The sequence below is a fragment of the Ailuropoda melanoleuca genome, chromosome 10 (genome assembly GCF_002007445.2).
Source record: "Ailuropoda melanoleuca isolate Jingjing chromosome 10, ASM200744v2, whole genome shotgun sequence".
NCBI lineage: Eukaryota > Metazoa > Chordata > Mammalia > Carnivora > Ursidae > Ailuropoda > Ailuropoda melanoleuca.
The window spans coordinates 57,923,562-57,944,272 of record NC_048227.1 but is presented as its reverse complement, the minus strand read 5'-3'; the positions used below and the strand labels follow the sequence as shown (position 1 = coordinate 57,944,272).

Here is a 20,711-nt window from a genome sequence, read left to right as displayed (position 1 = left end):
TGGTGTGAGAGAGTGGTCAAGTTTCATTCTTTTGCATGTAGCTGTCCAATTTTCCCAGCACCATTTATTGAAGAGACTGTCTTTTTTCCACCGGATGTTTTTTCCTGCTTTATCAAAGATTAGTTGCCCAAAGAGCCGAGGGTCCATTTCTGGGTTCTCTATTCTGTTCCATTGGTCGATGTGTCTGTTTTTGTGCCAGTACCATGCTGTCTTTGTGATCACAGCTTTGTAGTACAGCTCGAAATCCGGCATTGTGATGCCCCCAGCTTTGTTTTTCCTTTTCAACAGTTCCTTGGAGATTCGGGGCCTTTTCTGGTTCCATACAAATTTAAGGACTATTTGTTCCAGTTCTTTGAAAAATGTCCTCGGTATTTTGATCGGGATAGCATTGAAAGTGTAGATTGCTCTGGGTAGTATGGACATTTTAACTATGTTAATTCTTCCAATCCATGAGCATGGAATATTTTTCCATCTTTTTATGTCTTCCTCAATATCTTTCAAAAGTGATCTATAGTTTCTAGCATATAGGTCCTTTACGTCTCTGGTTAAGTTAATTCCAAGGTAACGCATGGTTTTTGGTGTTATTGTAAATGGGATGGATTCCCTAATTTCTCTTTCTTCAGTCTCGTTATTCGTGTATAGAAATGCAACTGATTTCTGGGCATTGATTTTGTATCCTGCCACCTTACTGAATTGTTCTATAACTTCTAATAGTTTGGGAGTGGATTCCTTTGGGTTTTCCATATAGAGTATCATGTCATCTGCAAAGAGAGACAGTTTGACTTCTTCTTTGCCGATTTGGATACCTTTGATCCCTTTTTGTCTTCTGATTGCTGTTGCAAGGACTTCTAGTACTATGTTGAATAATAGTGGCGAGAGTGGGCATCCTTGTCGTGTTCCTGATCTTAAGGGAAAGGCTTCCAGCTTTTCCCCATTGAGAATAATGCTTGCAGTAGGCTTTTCATAGATGGCTTTTATGAGATTGAGAAATGTACCCTCTATTCCTACACTCTGAAGGGTTTTAATCAGGAAAGGATGCTGTATTTTGTCAAATGCTTTTTCTGCATCAATTGAGAGGATCATATGGTTCTTGAGTCTTTTCTTGTTGATATGATGTATCACATTGATTGATTTGCGAGTGTTGAACCATGCTTGCATCCCAGGTATGAATCCCACTTGGTCATGATGGATAATCCTTTTAATGTACTGTTGGATTCTATTAGCAAGGATCTTGTTGAGGATTTTGGCATCCATATTCATTAGAGAAATCGGTCTGTAATTCTCCTTTTTGAGGGGGTCTTTGCCTGGTTTGGGGATCAAGGTAATATTAGCCTCATAGAATGAGTTTGGTAGCTTTCCTTCTGTTTCTATTTTTTGAAATAGCTTTAGGAGAATAGGTATTATTTCTTCTTTGAATGTTTGGTAGAATTCCCCAGGAAAACCGTCTGGGCCTGGAGTTTTATTATTTGGAAGGTTGTTTATCACTGACTCAATTTCTTCATAGTTAATTGGCCTATTTAAGAAATCTATTTCTTCCTGTTTCAGTCTTGGTAGTTTATAGGTTTCCAGGAAGGCCTCCATCTCTTCCAGATTGTTTAGTTTTTTGGCATATAGCTGTTGATAAAAGTTTCTAATAATCCTTGCAATTTCAATGGTGCTGGTCGTGACCTCTCCCTTTTCAGTCATAATTTTAATAATCTCAGTCCTTTCTCTTTGTTTTTGGACAAGTTTTGCCAGTGGTCTATCAATTTTATGGATTCTCTCAAAGAACCAGCTTCTAGTCCTGTTGATCTGCTCTACTGTGGTTCTGGTCTCTAATTCATTGATTTCTGCTCTAATCTTGGTCAACTCCTTCCTTGTCAGTGGGTTAGGCCTGTCCCTCTGTTGCTGTTCCAGTTTCTTGAGGTGAGAATATAGAAACTGCATTTTAGATTTTTCTATTCTTTTGAGTGAGGCTTGGATGGCTATGTATTTCCCCCTTAGGACTGCCTTTGCAGTATCCCATAGGTTTTGGACCGTTGTGTATTCATTCTCGTTGGTCTCCATAAATTGTTTAATTTGTTTTTTGATTTCCTGGTTTATCGAGTCATTCTTGAGCAGGATGGTTCTTAGCCTCCAAGTGTTTGAGTTTCTTCCAGGTTTTTCCTTGTGGTTGAGTTCCAATTTCAGAGCGTTGTGGTCTGAGAATATGCAGGGGATAATTTCAATCTTTTGGTATTGGCTGAGACCTGTTTTGTGTCCCAGAGCATGATCTATTCTTGAGAATGTTCCATGGGCATTTGAATAGAATGAGTATTCTTTGGTTCTGGGGTGTAGTGTTCTATATATATCTATGAGGTCCAACTCGTCGAGTATGGCATTCAAAGCCTTTGATTCTTTGCTTAGTTTTTGCCAGGGTGTTCTGTCTATTTCTGATAGTGGGGTGTTGAGGTCCCCTACTATTACTGTGTTCTTATCTATATGTCTCTTTATTTTGGTTAAGAGTTGGCTTGTGTATCTTGCTGCTCCCCTGTTGGGGGCATATATATTAATAATTGTCATATCCACTTGTTGAATACTTCCTTTAAGAATAATATAGTGCCCTTCTGTATCTCTCTCTATGGCCTCTAGTTTAAAATCCAGTCTATCTGATATGAGAATTGCTACTCCAGCTTTCTTTTGAGGTCCATTTGCGTGGAAGATGGTACTCCATCCCCTTACTCTAAGTCTGAATGCATCTTTGGGTTCAAAATGAGTCTCTTGTAGACAGCAAATGGATGGGTCATGTCTTTTTATCCAATCTGCAACCCTGTGGCGTTTTATGGGAGAGTTTAAGCCATTTAGATTGATAGAGATTATTGACAGATATGATTTTAATGATGCCATTTCTCTTTAAAGTCTTTGTATCGGTTGTGACTTGCTGCTCTGTATCACTCTTGGGGCCTTTTTACCTTTATAGAGCCCCCCTTAATATCTCCTGTAGGGCTGGTTTCGTGGTTACGAAATTGGTTAATGATTGGCGATTTTGGAACGTCTTTATTTCTCCATCAATTCTGAATGACAGCTTTGCTGGATAAAGGATCCTTGGCTGCATGTTTTTCTCTGAAAGAGCTTTAAAAATGCCCCCCCAAGCCTTTCTCTCATTCCAGGTCTCTGTAGACAGGTCTGACGTAATCCTGATACCTTTGCCTTGGTACGTGAGAAATTTCTTTGCCCTGGCCGCTTTCAATACTGTATCCTTGGATCTAATATTTGCGAATTGCACTATGACATGCCGTGGCGTAGGTTTGTCCTGGTTGAGCTTGGATGGGGTCCTCTCTGCCTCTTGGACACGAATGCTTGTTTCCCTTGCTAGATTAGGGAAGTTTTCAGCTACAATTTGTTCAAATATCTCTTCTAGACCTCTGTTTTTCTCCACCCCTTCAGGGATGCCGATGATTCTGACATTGGATCGTTTCATAGAGTCAGTAATCTCCCGTAATCTACATTCGTGGGCGTGGATTTTTTTAAGACCAGCTTCTATTTTCGTTTTTTCTTCTACTAACCCATCCTCCAATTCGCTAACGCGTTCCTCTGCCTCGGTGACCCTGGCCGTCAGAGCCTCTAGTTTTGACTGTATTTGGCCCATAGAATTTTTAATTTCTGTCAGATTCGCTCTCATTTCTGCCCTTAGGGATTCTATATTCTCAGCAACGCTTTCTCTGATGCTTTTTTCAAGTTTACTCATCATCTTGACCATTGTTGCTCTGAATTCCATTTCTGATAATTGGGATACATCCATATGTATTAATTCTGTGGCCGAGGCCAATTCTGTGGCAGAGGCCACAGACTCATTATCTTTTCTTTGCTGGGGGGGACTTCTCCTTCTCGTCATTCTGATGAAGAGAGATTGCAGGGTTGTCCAGAGCCCAAGTGTTGACTGGGACCCAGGCCGTGCGCCCTTGTTTTATAGAGATCTTAGGGATGTGGGCTTCTTCCTTAAAGAGTTTATTTATTTATTTGAGAGAGAGAGAGACAGTCAGCAAGAAAGGGAACCCAAGCAGAGGAGTGGGAGAGGAAGAAGCAGGTTCCCGGTGGAGAAGCCCGATGAGGGACTCCTTACGGAGCGTTGTGATCACACCCTAATCCGAAGACAGGTGCTTGGTGACTGCGCCACTCAGGCGCTCCGGGTTGTGGGCTTCTTGATTTTTCAGCCTGCCTTCTGGGGGAGGGGCCTGCCTGCCGGTACTCAGAAAACCCTGTTTGGGTAGAGTCTCTGTGTCCCTTGCGAGGGGGGATGGGGATGGGCACCCTGTGAGCCGGTATTTCCGGGCTTTTGTTCTCTGGCGGCTTTCCCTGGCGGTTTGCTATGCCTCTTCTGAGAGAGCAGCAGCGGCTGAAATTCAGCCTCTGTCTCAGAACAGAGGGATCGCGGATCGTTCTCCACTGATGTTCTGGCCACTTTAACTCTGTTTCTGTTGGTGCTGCTCAACCCTGCAGCATCCCGGGCTGTGCGCCCCACACCCGGCGTCCCAGCCCTCACTTCCAGGGCCGGCACGTCTCTGTCCTTTGTGTTTCCAACCCCGCCCGCCGCCAGCCGCCCCGCGCGGGCTCCCGGAGCTCCCCGTCTCAGTCTGGTGTCTCACGGGTGCTGACCGCGAGTCCGCCTGCTCCCCCGTGCAGGTGGCCCTCCAGCCGCCAGCCGCCCCGCGGACGCTCCCGGAGCTCCCGGTCTCAGCCTCGATCCAGTGAGCACACCGGAGCTCCGGAGCTCCGTGAGATGCTTGGTGGTGCACGCTCCCGGCTCACGGACTCAGTCTGCCGTTTCCAGAGTGCGGGTCCGCGGTCCGCCCGCTCCCCGGTGCAGGTGGCCCGCCAGCCGCCCTGCGCGCGCGCTCCTGGAGCTCGCGTTCTAAGTCTGTTGTCTCGCGGGTGCCGTCCGCGAGTCCGCCTGCTCCCCCGTGCAGGTGGCCCGCCAACCGCCAGCCGTCCCGCGTGCGCTCCCGGAGCTCCCTTCTCAGCCTGCTGTCTCAAGCGTGCGGGTCCGCGGTCTGTCCGCTCCCCCTTGCAGGTGGCTACCGCTTCCCGGCGCCCTGACACGGCGGCTCCCTCCCCCTTCTGTTTAGCTTCCGATATCTGTGCGCGGTTTCACGGCTCCCCGCTTCGTACCTCGATACTCAGCGCTGGAGATGTTCATTTGTAGAGATCCAGATGTATCTTCCTGCGTCTCAGGCTGATTCCGTGGATATTCCTGCTGGTGGTACCTATCCAGCTCAACTCAGGGGACCGGCTGAAAAAGGTGTCCCCTACTCCTCCGCCATCTTAACCTCCCCCTGGGCTTAATTTTTAAAAGTTCTCTCCTGGGGCTCCTGGGTGGTTCTGTCGGTTAAGCGTCTGCCTTCGTCTGCCTTCGGCTCAGGTCATGATCCCAGGGTCCTGGGATCAAGTCCCGCATCGGGCTCCATGCTCAGCAGGGAGCCTGCCTCTCCCTCTCTCTCTGCCTGCTGCTCCCCCTGCTTGTGCTCTTTCTCTCTGTGTCAACTAAATAAAACCTTTAAAAAAATAAATAGAAGTTCCCTTCTATTTGCTGAATGAATGCTTTTTTATTAGGGCATTTACTCTGCTGTTAATCTGTTTTCCCTTTGAATCATTTTATTTGCTTGTTTTTTAAAATTTTTTTATTTTGTTTTGTTTTCTTTTTATGTCCATTGTTAAGCTCATCTTACTTTCTCATATGCTTTTGTGGTCAATGTAATAGGATGGTTGTACCAGGTTGGGAGGGCTGGAAGCAATCTCTCTCTCTCTCTCCATATAGAGTTTGGTTTCTATAGCTTGGCTTTAAAAAGTTCCCTCGAGCAGGCGCTATGCATTCAGTTCAACAAATATTTATTGGGCACTGATTATGTGCAAGGAGGCAGTGTTCTGGGCACTGAGGATAGAGGAGTAAACGAGACAGGTAAGATGTCTGTTCTTATGAACTATGTCCTAGTAGAGGTAAGATTAATAACACAGAAATGAGGTAATTAAGAGTAATGAGTCCTGGAAAAGGAGTGTAGTGTTACTACTTTAGATAGGGTGGGCAGGGAGTACCTCTCTGAGCAGGTGAATTTTGAGATGATCTAAAGTTTGAGACAGAGTCAGCCACGGGAAGAATGTTTTCCTTAGAAGCAAGGATAAAGGCCTTGGGGAAGAGAATAAGCTTGCTATGTGCAGGGAATAGGAAAAAGGCCTGTTTGGCTGGAGCACAGTGAGCATATGTGGATGAGATATGGGGAGATAGGCAGAGGCCAAATCGTGTAGAGCTGTGCAGAACAAAGGAAGAAATATGGATTGAATTTTAAGCACAATGGGAAGCCATTTAAATCAGTAATGTGACATGATATGAGTTGCATGTTAAAATAGCATTCTGGCTGCCCTGTGGAGAAACTCAGTTGAACGTAGGCAAGAATGGAAAGAAGGAACTTGATTAAGAGGCTGTCACAGGAAAGAGATGGTGTGGACTGGGGTACTGGCTGCAGTGTTGGAGAAACATAGATCAGTTCAGGATATATTTTGGAAGTGTATCTAAGAGGACTTGCTGATAGATTGGGTAATTCCTGAGAGTGGTGGAGGCTGATCAGAAAAGGAAGAAGAACCAGGGTTATCCTAGGCTTTTGGCTCTGAGTAGCTGAGAGGATGATGGGATCACAGGAAGGACTGGTTGTAAGGGATTGGGGATTAAGAATTCTGTTTTGAACAAGTTAATATGAATTAGCTGTTAAGTATCTAAGCTGAAATGTCAGATAGTGTTATAAATGAAATTGGAGCTCAGGGGAGAAGTGTGAGCTGGAGATAGAGATTTGAGAATCACCAGATCAGGTACAGATGATATTTAAAGCATGAGACCAGATGTGAGTGAGTGAAGCTATAATGATAATAAAGAAGCCCAAAGACTGAGTCCTGGGGATATCCAGTGTTTTATAGGTAGGGTGTGTGTGTGTGTGTGTGTGTGTGTGTGTGTTTGAGAGGGGAAGGGAGCCAGCTAAAGAGATAGTGGTGTACCTGGGACGCAGGGATGCAAGAGCACCTGGCTCCAGGGGTCCCAAATAAACCAGGTTTGGCCACTCACTGCTGACGAAATCCAAAGGCAGAGAAATGAATGGTAGTAAAACAAGAAAGGAATTTCCGTGAGGCCAACCCTGGGAAGAAGGGGGGCAGGGGTTGCCTAGCCTCTCAAACACTGTCTCCAAAGTGCCAAAATTACTTCCAGGTTTATGAGGAAAATGTGGGGCAAAGGTGGGTGGATACCTGCAGGTAGTCTTTGAAGGTCAAATGGATCATTGTCATGGAATCAATCCGGGTGGGGTCTTATAGGCTCAGAGCAGTCCTTATTACTTCAGGGGGTAGTTTTGGTTCCCATTAGGGGGTGCTCTGCCCTCAGGGTCTTCCACTTGAGCCAAGAGACAGGTGGGAAAGAAAAACCCAACTAAAAAGTTTGAGTCAAAAAGGAGGCGGCTGAAGTCCTCTTTCAATGGTAGCAGTGAAGTTAGTGACATGGGCTGTAGCAAGTGGCTCCAAGCTCAGTGACTGGGCTGAGATGTGGGTTTAAATTCCACACCAGATCCATTTGGGGTAGTAAGTGTTTGCAGATGACTTCTCTGGAAACCTGTACTGTCTTGGTGGCTGTGGAAAGACTGTTTTTTGTGGATGGATCTGCTGGCAAGGTAGGGCTATTCTAGCCTGTTGCATCTCTAGAGGACAGTGGGTGGGTGCAGAGGATAGAGGTTCACAAGAGGCGGGGGTTCTGGTTGGTTTCTCTGGGACTGGTATGGTAGCTTGTATTATAATACCACCTTCCTGTGACGAGACTGGCATGTCACACCTTTACATTTTAGGTGCTATTCAAGTGCCTGGATTTACCTTTCTTTTCTTGAGTCTCTTCAGGAAGGAAGTCAGAACCCAAGGCACGTGCTGTGTCATCCTCTTCCCAGAATCCTACTTCCTCATTCCTTTTAAACACTGCAAAGCTTTTTATTATTTGGCTAGGCCACCGTTTATTCAGTCAGTCCCTATGTTGATGGAGATTTTTGTTTGGTTCAGTATTTTACTATTACAAGCATGTCTTTTTTCGTTTAACTTGGAGTCTTTGTATGACTTTACCTGTCTGGTAGATTCCTAGAAGTGAAATTACTCTGTCAAAAGATATGTGCATTTTAAATTTTCCATATCAATGGCTAAATTACATTCCCCCATCAAGGTTCTGTGCTCAATGTTTGATTGAGCACATTTAGCTAAATGCACCATTGTTCTGTGAAAAACAGGCCATGTGCTATTTCTTGTGGCAGAACTAAGGGGACTTAGTTTCTCTGTCAAAATAAATGGTGACGCTAACACTGTGGGAGCTACATCAGTTTAATTCCTTTAATTTTTCCTTTTCTCTTTCATTCCAATATTCAGTTAATACCGTTTCTTTAGGCTATAAGGTAAAGAATAAGGGGAATAGAAAGCAAGAATGCGAACTGACTGGTTAGCAAACTTGTTTTTGAAAAGACAAATGTCAGTCCGGGAAGTAGAAAAGGTTGAGATTCAGTAATACAATATCTTATATGTTATATCCACTACCTTCATGTTAGGTTATATAATTCTTTGGCATGAGTCCCTTTTTGTTGACTTGAGAGGCCTAGATTACAAGCCTTGGGTTAAGAGGGTGGAGTGTAGATGTAGTTTTGGTGCCTCTTTCTTCCCCATTAGTAAAGTCCTTTCAGTCTCAATAAGGCAGACTTTAGCGTTGAAGTCAGCCCAGGCAAGGGCATATTTTATTTATTCTGTGAGAGTAGGTTAGATAAGAGCAGACATGTAAATGACCAGATGATTTAGGAAATTTTTGGTATGTAGGCATTAGTAATTTGGCATCTGAGCTCTTGTTCTCCGTTACCAGTGGCTAGTACCGTGGTTTTCTTTCTTTTTTCTTTTTTCTTTTTTTAAGATTTTAATTTACTTTATAGAGAAAGAGAGAGCACAAGTGGGAGGGCGAGAGGGAGAGAGAGAATCTCAAGCAGACTCCACACTGAGTGTGGAGCCCACCGCAGGGCTTGATCCCAGGACCCTGGATCTTGACCTGAGCCAAAACCAAGAGTCAGACGCTTAACTCCCTGCCACCCAGGCACCCTAGTTTTTGCTATATGCTTGCTTTTCATACCAGGTCTCTAGTCCTTGAGACCTATAATATAGGTAGTGGTAGCAATATATTATAGATGATAAAACTGAAGCTCAGAGTGATTTACTAACCTAACATCACAGCTTCGCACTTTAACGCGCTATATTGCTTCCTGTCCTCTAGGAGGGCAAATAGCTTATGTTAAAGCGATGTAATGTTTATTGTATCACATGTGCCTTTGACATTTTAGGGGAACATTCACAGTCTTCTGCAGTTAAGGAATTATTCAGAAGTTTGCAAAAACTGTCGTGAAGCATACAAAACTCTGAGTAGTTTGTACAATGAAATGCAAAAAATGAATGAACTTGAGAATAAGGCTGAATCTGGAACACATTTATGCATTGATGTGGAAGATGCAGTAAGTAATTTACTCCTGATATGATACGTATTTTGCAGTGTTGTTGATTGTGCCTTTAGTATCATTATCCCCTTTAGAGGTATATTGGAATCTGCATATGGTGTCTTCAACTAGAAGTAACTGGTTATAAGTAGTAAAGTTTTAGAATGGCCTGGTTTGTCAAACTAAAATGGACACTGATCAAATAATAAATAAGTTAATAACTTGGTACATTCGGTCTTTTAAGTTTGATGATATGTGTCATTTTCAGAGGCATTGGTGTTATATGTTTACATTTCAGTTTCTTGTTCACTTGTTGCTGATTAAAGAAGTCTCTGGTTTGCTATCATGTGTTTATGAAACCATTTCTTAATTACTTCCTATCCCATTGCTTTTATTCTTTATTATCACCTGAAAATTTTAATTTGTTTACTTATTTATAGTCTGTCACCCCTCACTAAAATATAAGCCACATGAAGACAAGGACCTCATGTCCTTTTTTGTTTACTGTTTAGTATTTAGTAAAGTGCCTAGCATATAGTGGGCCTGTTAGTAATGTGTATTGGTCAACAAAAAAGCCTTTTCCTCCATTGTATAGGCTGCCTTTACGCGAGGCACCACTAGATGGCGATCATGTCTTTTTATGGGACTATGGTGCCTGAGTTTTGAGGCATCAAAGGAAATAGGAATTATTGGTTCAAAGAGAGTTTAAGGTCCAAATTGATAAACCTAATGTTTGACAATGATGAATGTGAATAACAGCTCAGAGAACTATAGTGCATCACTAATATCCAAGATGTAAAAAGCACTTATTGTCAAACTTAAAATGGGTGTGCCATGGGGATTTTGATATAGATTATTGTCTGGATTATTGTCTGGATTAGTACCTGGCTTCTAGTAGGCTCTCAATAAATACTAAATATATATTTTAAGAATAATGGTCTATTTCATGATTTTTAAAATAAACAAAGATGAATACTGATTCTCTGACATAAATTGGATTACACAGGAAATCAACATGACCACCTGTTTTAGAACATCCTTCTTAAAATAAGCAAAACTTAACAGTAAATATTCAAAGCACCACTTGCAAACCGAATCTCGAACAAAATTCAGGCAAGAACATTTTTCTATATTAAATTTGATAGTTTTCCTTATGTCACTTAGCATGTTTGACAGAAACCATGAGCTCAATGAAAATGAGGTATTACTGCCCCTAAATGTCTGTTTTTAGTGTATGGTGCTAAATAAGATATTATCTAATAAAGTTTCCATGACTCATTAGATATTATGTACTTAAAAAATTGTTTGTCGTATGAATCTTTCATAATATCTTAGGTAATGTACTAAACATTTCATAGATATCATCTCTTGAAGAGAAGCTGTATTTAGTTGATATTTTTATTTCCATTCTAAAAATATTACAACAAGCTCAGTGAGATTATATATGTAACAAAAAAAAATTTTGTTTGTTTTTGTGAGCCTTCCCCCCGCAGTTTTTTAGGTATAATTGACAAAATTGTAATATATTTAAAGTATACAATGTGATAACTTGATATATACACACATTGTAAAAGGGCTCCCACAGTTGAGTTAATTAACACCCCCATCACCTCACATGATTACCCTTTTCAATCTTTTTTTGTGAATGATGCATGGTCTAACCATATTCATATTGATACAGGTTCCCTGTTTGAGATCTATGAAAGGTGGCATTCTTTGGATGGTGTTTGAATTTAGAATATGAAATTTCTGTGTGGATATAAACTTATATAATGACTGTGAACCAGCTAATTTCCCTGGCAGAAGGAATTGTCTTCAACTATCAATAGATTTTTTAGGGATGTATATTTAGTCTAAATTCTGGGTGCCGGTTATGTTATTAATAAAACAATCATATGAATTGAAGACAAATTAAATGTAAAATAAAGTAATTTTATTTGTTGTTCCAGATGAATATTACTCGAAAACTTTGGAGTCGAACTTTCAATTGTTCGGTCCCTTGCAGTGACACAGTGCCTGTCATCGCTGTTTCTGTGTTCATTCTCTTTCTACCTGTTGTCTTTTACCTTAGTAGCTTTCTTCATTCAGAGCAAAAGAAACGCAAACTCATTCTACGTAAGTTCCATTTTTACAACTGTTTATTTGTTTAGCTAACACCTGTATTTTAAACACTTAGGCCTATTTTAGAAATGACGTATACTCCGAAAACTCTTAAGCTAAAACAGCTCTTTGCTTCAAACTTTGCTTACTAACGGAAGAGATATAATTATAGGTAATCGAATGTCAACTCACGGTATCTTTGGGAAGTTTTAATTGAGAAAGCTTGGAATAAGGCTGGCAGCAACAGAATAGTAACAAAGTTTTGCAGACTTGAAATGGCCATAGTAGGGAGAGGTAGACAGCTCTTAGGCCCTTTGAAGCCATGACAGAGCCACCTAGAAAGCCATCTAAAAAGGCAGGGAGAAACTGTGGTGAACACACAGACGAGTTCTGAACAAATTGGAATCATAGTTGCAAGATCATTACTTGACATACAGCATGTGCTCAACACGTATTCCCCATCAAATAGGGCAGAGCAGAAAAAGCACTAACTAGAAAATCCCATCTAGCTGAAGAAGAGTGGCTTCCAGGTGTCATGGTTTCTTATTTATTATCAGAATGAAGATATGGGCTTATCCCTGAGTAATTTTAGTTTTTAAAATAGAGGGGCGCCTGGGTGGCACAGCGGTTAAGCGTCTGCCTTCGGCTCAGGGCGTGATCCCGGCGTTGTGGGATCGAGCCCCACATCGGGCTCCTCCGCTATGAGCCTGCTTCTTCCTCTCCCACTCTCCTTGCTTGTGTTCCCTCTCTCGCTGGCTGTCTCTGTCTCTGTCAAATAAATAAATAAAATCTTTAAAAAAAAAATTAAAAAAAAATAAAATAAAATAGAGAATGTCTTTTGTAGAAAAATGGTAGGCTTTTTTTCTCTTAAATATTATTCCTGGTCTAGGAACCTATGAAATAAAAATTCTTTCCCTTATAAATTAATTTTTCTTTCTTTCTTTCTTCCTTTCTTTCTTTCTTTCTTTCTTTCTTTCTTTCTTTCTTTCTTTCTTTTTTTTTTTAAGATTTTACCTATTTGAGAGACAGAGAGAGAGCACAAGCAGGGGGAGGAAGAGGGGGAGGGGCAGAGGGAGAGGGAGAGAGAATCTCAAGGAGACTCTGCACTGAGCATGGAGTCTGACGTGGGGCTCGATCCCACAACCCTGAGATCATGACCTGAGCCAAAATCAAGAGTTGGACGCTTAACTGACTGAGCCACCCAGGCGCCCCCCCCCCTTAAAAATTTGTTTCTAGCCTGTCTTCTTGATAGTTTATTTAACTTCACTTCTAATATATCTAACTAAAAAAAAGGTTACTTGCAGATCAGTTTTAACTGAATTTATAATGTTTTGTCACCTTGAAAAGCTAGCTAATAGAGGGGAGAGTCTTTATTATGAGGGTATTTAGTAAAGCTTTCCAAAGATTGCTAGCATTCTGTAAAATAGGTAATAGCTCAGTCCTAAAAGCACTTATTTAAAATAATAACAAAGTATTGCAGGGACCTCACTATTGAGAAACTTTATTTTTCAGGACTTGGTGTACTTTTAAAGTTTAGCATCTTATTTATCTTGTAAATTTAACTCTGTGGAAGATATTTACTGCTTCTGATCAGGGTTTTTGTATGTTTGTTTTCTAAAACACTACCATTCATCTGTTTGTACAAGCCACAAACCTTGTTATCTTTAATTTCTTAATTCTTTTCTTTTTTATTTCCCCATTCCCATATTCTCTTCCCCACCCCTTTTCACTCCATCAGCAAGTACTGACAGCCCTACTTCCAAAAGTGTATCTTAAATTATCTTTTCTCTACCTCCACTGATAATACCGTGCCCCAAGTCATCCCATCTCTTATCTGCCCATGCAGGAGTCCCTTAACTGATATCCCTGCTTCCATTTTTTTGACCCACTATAATACATTCTCTATATAGTGTCTAGAGTAATTTTTTAAACACAAATCTTTCTGTGCTTTTCTCCCACTTAAAACCCTTCATGTGTTCCTATTGCATCTAGAATAAAATTGAAACTTTTTTCTAAGTTATGTGTGACCTGGCCCCCCATCTACCTTTCTACTCTGTACCCACTCCTTTCTTTGCTCATGATGCTGTATGTAGGCAGCCTGGCCTTCTTTCTGCTCCTTTCAAACACCAGACTCATACTGCCCCCTTCCCAAAGCTCTTGTAGTGGCTCTCCCTACTTTCCTTGACTGGATCCCTGACATCCAGGTCTTAGGTCAAAGATTACTTACTCGAAGTTACCTTGTATGACCCCCATCCTAAGAATACATCCTTCTTTTAATTCTCCTATATCTGTCATCTTTCTTTAGTGCCACTTAATCACTTTTTAAGTTAACTTTTTCATTATTTTCTACCTTATTTGTTTGTCCTTATTTGTTTGTTCATTTATTTTCTACCTTATTTGGTTATCTCTTATAGTTGACATAACTGTAAGCTCCATCAGAATAAGGATTTTGTTTGTTTTGTTTGTCACTGTATCACCAGCATCTAGAAAGTACCAGGCCTATAGTAGGTGCTCAAACTCATTGAATAAAAGAACAGTATATTTAATGGTAGCATTTCCTAGAGTGTGTTCCTTAAAATACTAGTCCTGTGAAATTCCTTTTTATGATCTTTATAATGTACCTGAATATAAATTAAAAACTCTAAGATTACATTCCCAAACTTGACAACAGAATTTTTTTTTAAAAGATTTGCTTTATTTATTTGACAAAGAGAGAGACAGCGAGAGAGGGAACACAAGTGGGGGAGTGGGAGAGGGAGAAGCAGGTTCCCCGCTGAGCAAGAAGGCCTATGTGGGGCTCCACCTCAGGACCCTGGGATCATGACCTGAGCCGAAGGCAGATGTTTAATGACTGAGCCACCCAGGCGCCCCAACAATAGCACTTTTGCATAATATCTATTAATGTTTCCTGGAAGCATTGTTTATGAATTGATTTATGAATTTAAGAAAATGCTAGTGTAAGCAAACAGTTCTTGTGCTGTTATGTCATGGATATTGTTATTTACAATTTTATATGTCCCCATTTGCTAAGTCCTGTGATAGGAATTAGGGATTAAAAAAAGGAGCAAGGCACAATATATGCCCTCAAAGAACACACTGACAATAATCCAGTTATTACAACAAATGTAGAGGCATACAGTGTGGTTGGACCACAGAGAATAAGACTAACTGTGCATTAGGGATTTTGGAATTCATCATTAGGTGATGATCTCTTGGGTAGAATTGTATTTTTTTTTTTTTTTATTTTTTTAGTGTCCTCTGGGGTAGAATTTTGAAAGATGTAGGGATTTATCAGAGAATAAGGAAACAAGGAAGTTGTAGGTATATGTACCTGTTGGTATTGCCACCTGGTTAGTTTAATAAATTTGGTAATTAGTAAGAAACTAGATTGTGTAGTTTTAAACAGCATAATAATAATAAAAAACCCCTCTTGATTTAGTTTGCCTTCCAAATCCACAGAAGGCTTAAGAGTAGACTTCTAGCTTAGGCTGTTTTTTAGGTTAAGTTGCCCTTTAGTTTAGCCTGAAGCAATACACTGGTCCGGAAAGTCATGTTGTCATCTTGCACTTAGAGTGAAAACCAGCAGAGACTCTGATAGAAACTAGAACACTGGTTTTCATCTTTGAGCACATATCAGAATTATCTGCAGAGCTTTAAAGCAAAACAAAAAAGCAGATGCCTGGGACCCACTGCAGACCTTCTAAATCACAACCTCTACTGTCATGTTGAAAACCTCTGAAGTAGAGAGATTTCTAGTATCCAGTGTAAGATACTTTTACTATGGCACAGTTTTTCAACTCTGGAACATGAGAAATATTCATGTTTAACTATAAGCACAAACATTACCAAGTGAAATAGCATGATTTTCTTTATTAACCCTGATGATTCAGTGCCATTAGCATCATAATCAAAATTGATTGTACATATTTTATTAACAGCCATATGTATTTGTGTTTGTGTCTGTGCATGTGTGTGTAATACAACTCACTTTTCTTTGTAAGCCATTTAAATTTTTTTCAACTTTTTTTGGACAGTTTTTTGACTTTACAGAATTATTTTAAGAGAAATCTAGATTTGGATTTCTAACTTAGACTTTTAAATATATCATTTTATTATTGTACCTTATAGCACTTCCATTTTTTAAGTAGAGTATTCTTACCTACATTACATATTTGAGATTATGATGTTCAAGATGATATAAATTATGTCTGTTTTATTTGGTACTGCTTCTAACAAAGTCATGTGTGGCTTCAAGCAAAGTTGTTTTTTGAGATTGGTAGAAGAAAATAGGCTTAGGTTTTAATTCTTAGAAGATTGAATCTGTTCTGATTCAAACATAGAGTTAATAGATGAATACTATAATTTATATAAAAATAATGAATAGTTATGTTTAGAGAATTTAAGTTAAAATATAATACTTTTGATTTATCTAGCCAAACGTCTCAAGTCCAGTACCAGCTTTGCAAACATTCAAGAAAATTCAAACTGAAATCTACAAAACAGATAATTAACATCATATTCCATGTGAATGGAATGAATGGCGGAAGATACAGCTTGGTCCAAAAGAAGATAAACTGATTTGACAAGTCAAGTCCCTAAGAAATGCAAAGACTTCAGATTTATTTTTAAATAAGAATTTTCCATTTTTCCTTCCTCTTCCATCCCTTTTTTTAAAGGTTTGGGTATTTTCAATTTCTAGGCCTACTAATGTCATCTATTTTAAAGTGTATTTGTTATAATAACAAAAGATGCAAGAACAATCTTCGTTTTATTTTGTAGGCATGTTATTACTATTTGAGACTTCTGGTATCTACTTATTAATGTAGTACTTAAGTAGCAAATTTTTTGAAAACTAACATTTAAAAATTAATCAGTTATAGCAAAGACTTTGGAAAAAGAAATATACTTGCCAAAAGTAACAGGTCCAAAGATTAATTTAAATTCACCATTGCAGTATTATTGTTAGCATATATATTTAATATCATATATTACAAATAATATGTAATTCAATCTCTAGTTTCCTTCAAGTCATTTTTGAAACCACTAAGTGTAAACCTCCCTAACAGTTTTTAGAAGCAGGAAGGCACATTACATTTATCTTTGTAAAAAGATTTATGGTAACTGGTTTCTTACTTAACTTTTATAAATAGTATTTTGCACCTTTTTTTTGCCTTTATTTCATAAGTAATTTGAAATCACTGGACTGCTGTATTATATTCAGGGCAAGATGGATTCTTTTTCTACTAGGGATTTGCATTGTGAATTACATTAAGTTATTTGGCAATTTATAATTTATTACTACTTTAAAACAAACATAGCATTATCACAATATATTTAAGCTGTGATTTTTTTAAAATGAAGATTCTTTTGGGTTATATGGAGATATTTGGAGGGGAGAGAAAGGAAGGATAAAAAAAAGTTAAGGCTCAGAAAATAGATAGGGAAGGACCTGAGGGATGCACACTATAAGACTGTTGGATGGTTCATGTTGAGGGCGTGAGTTAAGATTAGAGTCTGATAACAGAAAGCAGTTAGGTTAAGATGCTTATTTTTTTCTAAATTATTTAAACAGATAAACATGATATGATGGAAATGAAGCCTGATATTTCAGTATCAGAAAGCAAATTCTATTTTGGAATGTTTATATCAACTTTTTTTTTTTAAAGCTTCATTTCATAATTGGGCATAGCTTTTTTCCTCAGGTTTTTAGTGCTAGATATTTCATTTGTTAATTCCTTCTTGCTTTCTGGGTGAAAATAGACTTTGTTTTGTATGTTGAGAGTATGAAGTCTGCTCTATATAGAAGTAAGAGTTAGGTTAAATAGTACAAGAATTTTAATCCCTTTGTATACTATAAAATGCTCTGTAATGAGACAAGAAAGTGTTTTTAATTTTTTTTTAATGTTTACTGTATATGCAGAGTGAACAAGAAGGCTATGGATATGGATATGTAACATATCCAAAAGCTGTTACAGTTTTTCTAGTCTACTGTGACCCATTTAAAATGTGCTGGGGTTTATTCTGCTGTCACTGTTCACGCTGCTGATACTAATAGCACTGTCTTGATTTGAAGCATATAGTTGAGAGCCATTGAAAGCAATCTTTCATTAATGCAGATAAAACCAGTTTACATATGCAGAGTTACAAAATGGCATATTTGAATCTGTAAGTAGTGACTCTTTGATCACCTTTCAATGTTATGTATTTCTAAAAACCATTGCTTTTGGATATGGTTGCTAATAAGCACTTTAGAAAAGAAAAAACCTTTACTATTTTTCTGGTTGAGTCATTGCTCTTTAGAAGTAGCATCAGCAATAGATTTAAAAAATAAGTATTAAGTGTTACACTAAAGTGTGTAAATACTTTATTTTTTAGTTATATTGAAAACTCCTTTGCATAGTTGTAAATTCTGAGACACATAGCAAATGTGTGTGCATAAGATCATCTTTAGCTTTTTGACGCTTTGAAATAAAGGAAGTAACTTAAGGAAATTGCAGTACCATATTTGTTTTTTATTTTGTTTTGTTTTTTTGAGAGAGAGCGGTGGGAGGAGGGGCAGAGAAGGAAGGAGAGAATCCTAAGCAGGCTCCACACTCATCAAGGAGTCCAATGCAAGGCACGATCTCACAACCCTGAGATCATGACCTGAGCCAAAAATCGAGAGTTGGACACTTAACTGACTGAGCCACCCAGGTGTCCCAAGCCATATTTGATTTTTTAAATGCATTCTTAAAACTTCAGATATAATTGAACATTACGTTTCAGTTTTTCAGGCATTGATTTTAAGTTCCTACTTTAAAAAGCACCATCTAATAATTTTGTTGTAAGTAAAAATGTACTTTTGGTATATTTTTTTGTTGGATTTGAGAGGTAGAACTAGCATCAGCTATCTTAAAGTGGAACTCTAAATCAATAACACCAGAGTTCAGATGATAAATGTTACTTCTAATTGGACAGCATTTTCTAATGTTTCACAGATGGACTGTACTTTTACTGCAGTGTACTCCTTATAAAGCGAAATGTTTTCCCAGAACGTTATATATAGTGGGGGTTGCTTTCCTCACCACAGAGTTGGCATCACATAAATAATAGACATCAGCAGCAATGAATTAAGAAAGCAAAATTACACTAGCAACCTATTTAACAGTTGCAGATAGAAAAGAATTATGTTCCAAGTATATTGTTTTCTGAGCTAGAAGAAACCTTAGCTGTCATCTGGTCATAGAATCCTAGAGCCAAATGGATCCCTAAAGATCACTTGATCTAATCTATCCACTGCATGGATTCCCTCTAAAAAGTGTATCATTTATTTCCTGTCTTCTTAACTAAGGAAGCAGAACATTATAGAGCTCCTTACTTATGACTGAGCCGTTGTTTGATAGTTCCAAAATTGAGACTTGAAATACCTAATCAGATGTTTTTCTACTCTGCTTATCTTGTAAAAATTCCCAAAAATGATCATATTGATTATAAAAAGGGCTTTGGCCTGTGCTGAATTATACATGTAGCACATAAAAGTTAAAACGCCACCAAGTTTGATTGTTTTAAACTATTACATTGGGTATAATAAATATTAGTCATATATGTAACATACTTAATGACCAGAAATTTTCTTTGTCTCCCTTGAAACTGAAGAGAGCTTTTAAAAGATAATATACTGGGGCGCCTGGGTGGCACAGCGGTTAAGCGTCTGCCTTCGGCTCAGGGCGTGGTCCCGTTGTTATGGGATCGAGCCCCACATCAGGCTCTTCCGCTATGAGCCTGCTTCTTCCTCTCCCACTCCCCCTGCTTGTGTTCCCTCTCTCACTGGCTGTCTCTATCTCTGTCAAATAAATAAATAAAATCTTTAAAAAAAAAAAATAAATAAAAGATAATATACTGATTCATGCTTCTTAAAGTAGGGAGGTTTTCAATAATAATTTTTAAAATCTCTTTTTCCTGTGATAAACAGACACATTAAAAAAAAATCTATCCCAGTACCCAAATGCAATCAAAATATTTCAAACCTTAAAAGGAATGATAGGGCCATTTTAGCCAGATATTGTTGTAAATCCTCCAGTGTCTTACCAAAGTGGCAGAATTGTATTCAAAAGATTTGCCCAATAGCATTGGAAGTGAAAAACAATTCAACAACTGTAATTTCTGGAATAATTGTAGACAACTAGAATGTAGATAGCAGGATTGAAAATTATTAGCTTACCCTGTTTTGACTTCAGCAGAAGAGTAATCAGAAGAAGTTAGGAGGCCTCTGGTCGCTGGAATGTGTATCTTCAGAGGCAGGCGCCCACAACAGAAAGCCTGGCAGTTATCCCTGTTTCCAGAGGGGAAGTTACGTCTTCCCTTTTCTCTCTTCTATTAGTACCTCATTTTCTACATTCATTTGAAGTGCTATTGCCAGTAATGTAATAGGAGCTGACATATGAAGGGCTTGACCTTGACTTTTTAAAATCCAAATCCTCTTTATATCTTGGCTGTTCTTCACCAGGTAAGGCAATGTTTTTTTGTACAACCCAGGAACTCTTAACAGTCAAAATCCAACATTTCCCACCCCACCCCCCACACTTGTACATATACTCTCCCTCATTGCTTTTCTCCTATGGGTTTGGAGAATTAATTACTGTGGTGTGGGCAAACAGCTAGCACAGGATGAAAAGAGGGTGAGTGAGCAAGTAGAATCTCCAGATTTAATCTCTCCCCTTACACCTTCACCCTGTGACTCTTGAATGTTTATATAGGAGGGACCTAGGGATGGAAATCTTTATGGGAAAGGATAACTGGGGGTCCCTTGTCTTGAAGCTGTATGTGCATGGCAAATTCAGTGGGTAGTATTAGATTGTATATTTATTGGGTGGGGGGGGGCTTTTGGAAAATGATGGACATTATGAAAGGGCTAAAACCGCTTGAAATTGATTGGCCCACTTTGTTCACCATCCTCGCAGGACTTCTTGCTCCAACCCAACATCTCAGGAGCAGCATAAAATGGTTGTTTAGCTGCTTTGGTGGTTCTTCCTAGGTTTATGTCCTCTGAATCTGGAGATCCTTTGTTCACTTTTTTCCCTGTCTCCTAATACCACGATAGATGGACTCGTAGGAACTATCCATTGTAGTTTGGCTATT

General features: G+C 39.2%; 1 protein-coding gene across 1 annotated transcript in view; it reads left to right on the top strand.

Annotated features, from left to right (window-relative positions):
- OSTM1 (osteoclastogenesis associated transmembrane protein 1) overlaps positions 1-18,085 on the top strand; it is a 40,359-nt gene extending 22,274 nt beyond the window's left edge. Inside the window, exons 4-6 of the mRNA XM_002917337.4 lie at positions 9,345-9,512; positions 11,444-11,609; positions 16,028-18,085. Coding sequence (XP_002917383.1) covers positions 9,345-9,512; positions 11,444-11,609; positions 16,028-16,083 — 390 coding nt within the window. The 3' untranslated portion in view covers positions 16,084-18,085. The remainder of the gene's footprint in view (positions 1-9,344; positions 9,513-11,443; positions 11,610-16,027) is intronic.
- The last annotated feature ends 2,626 nt before the right edge of the window (positions 18,086-20,711 follow it).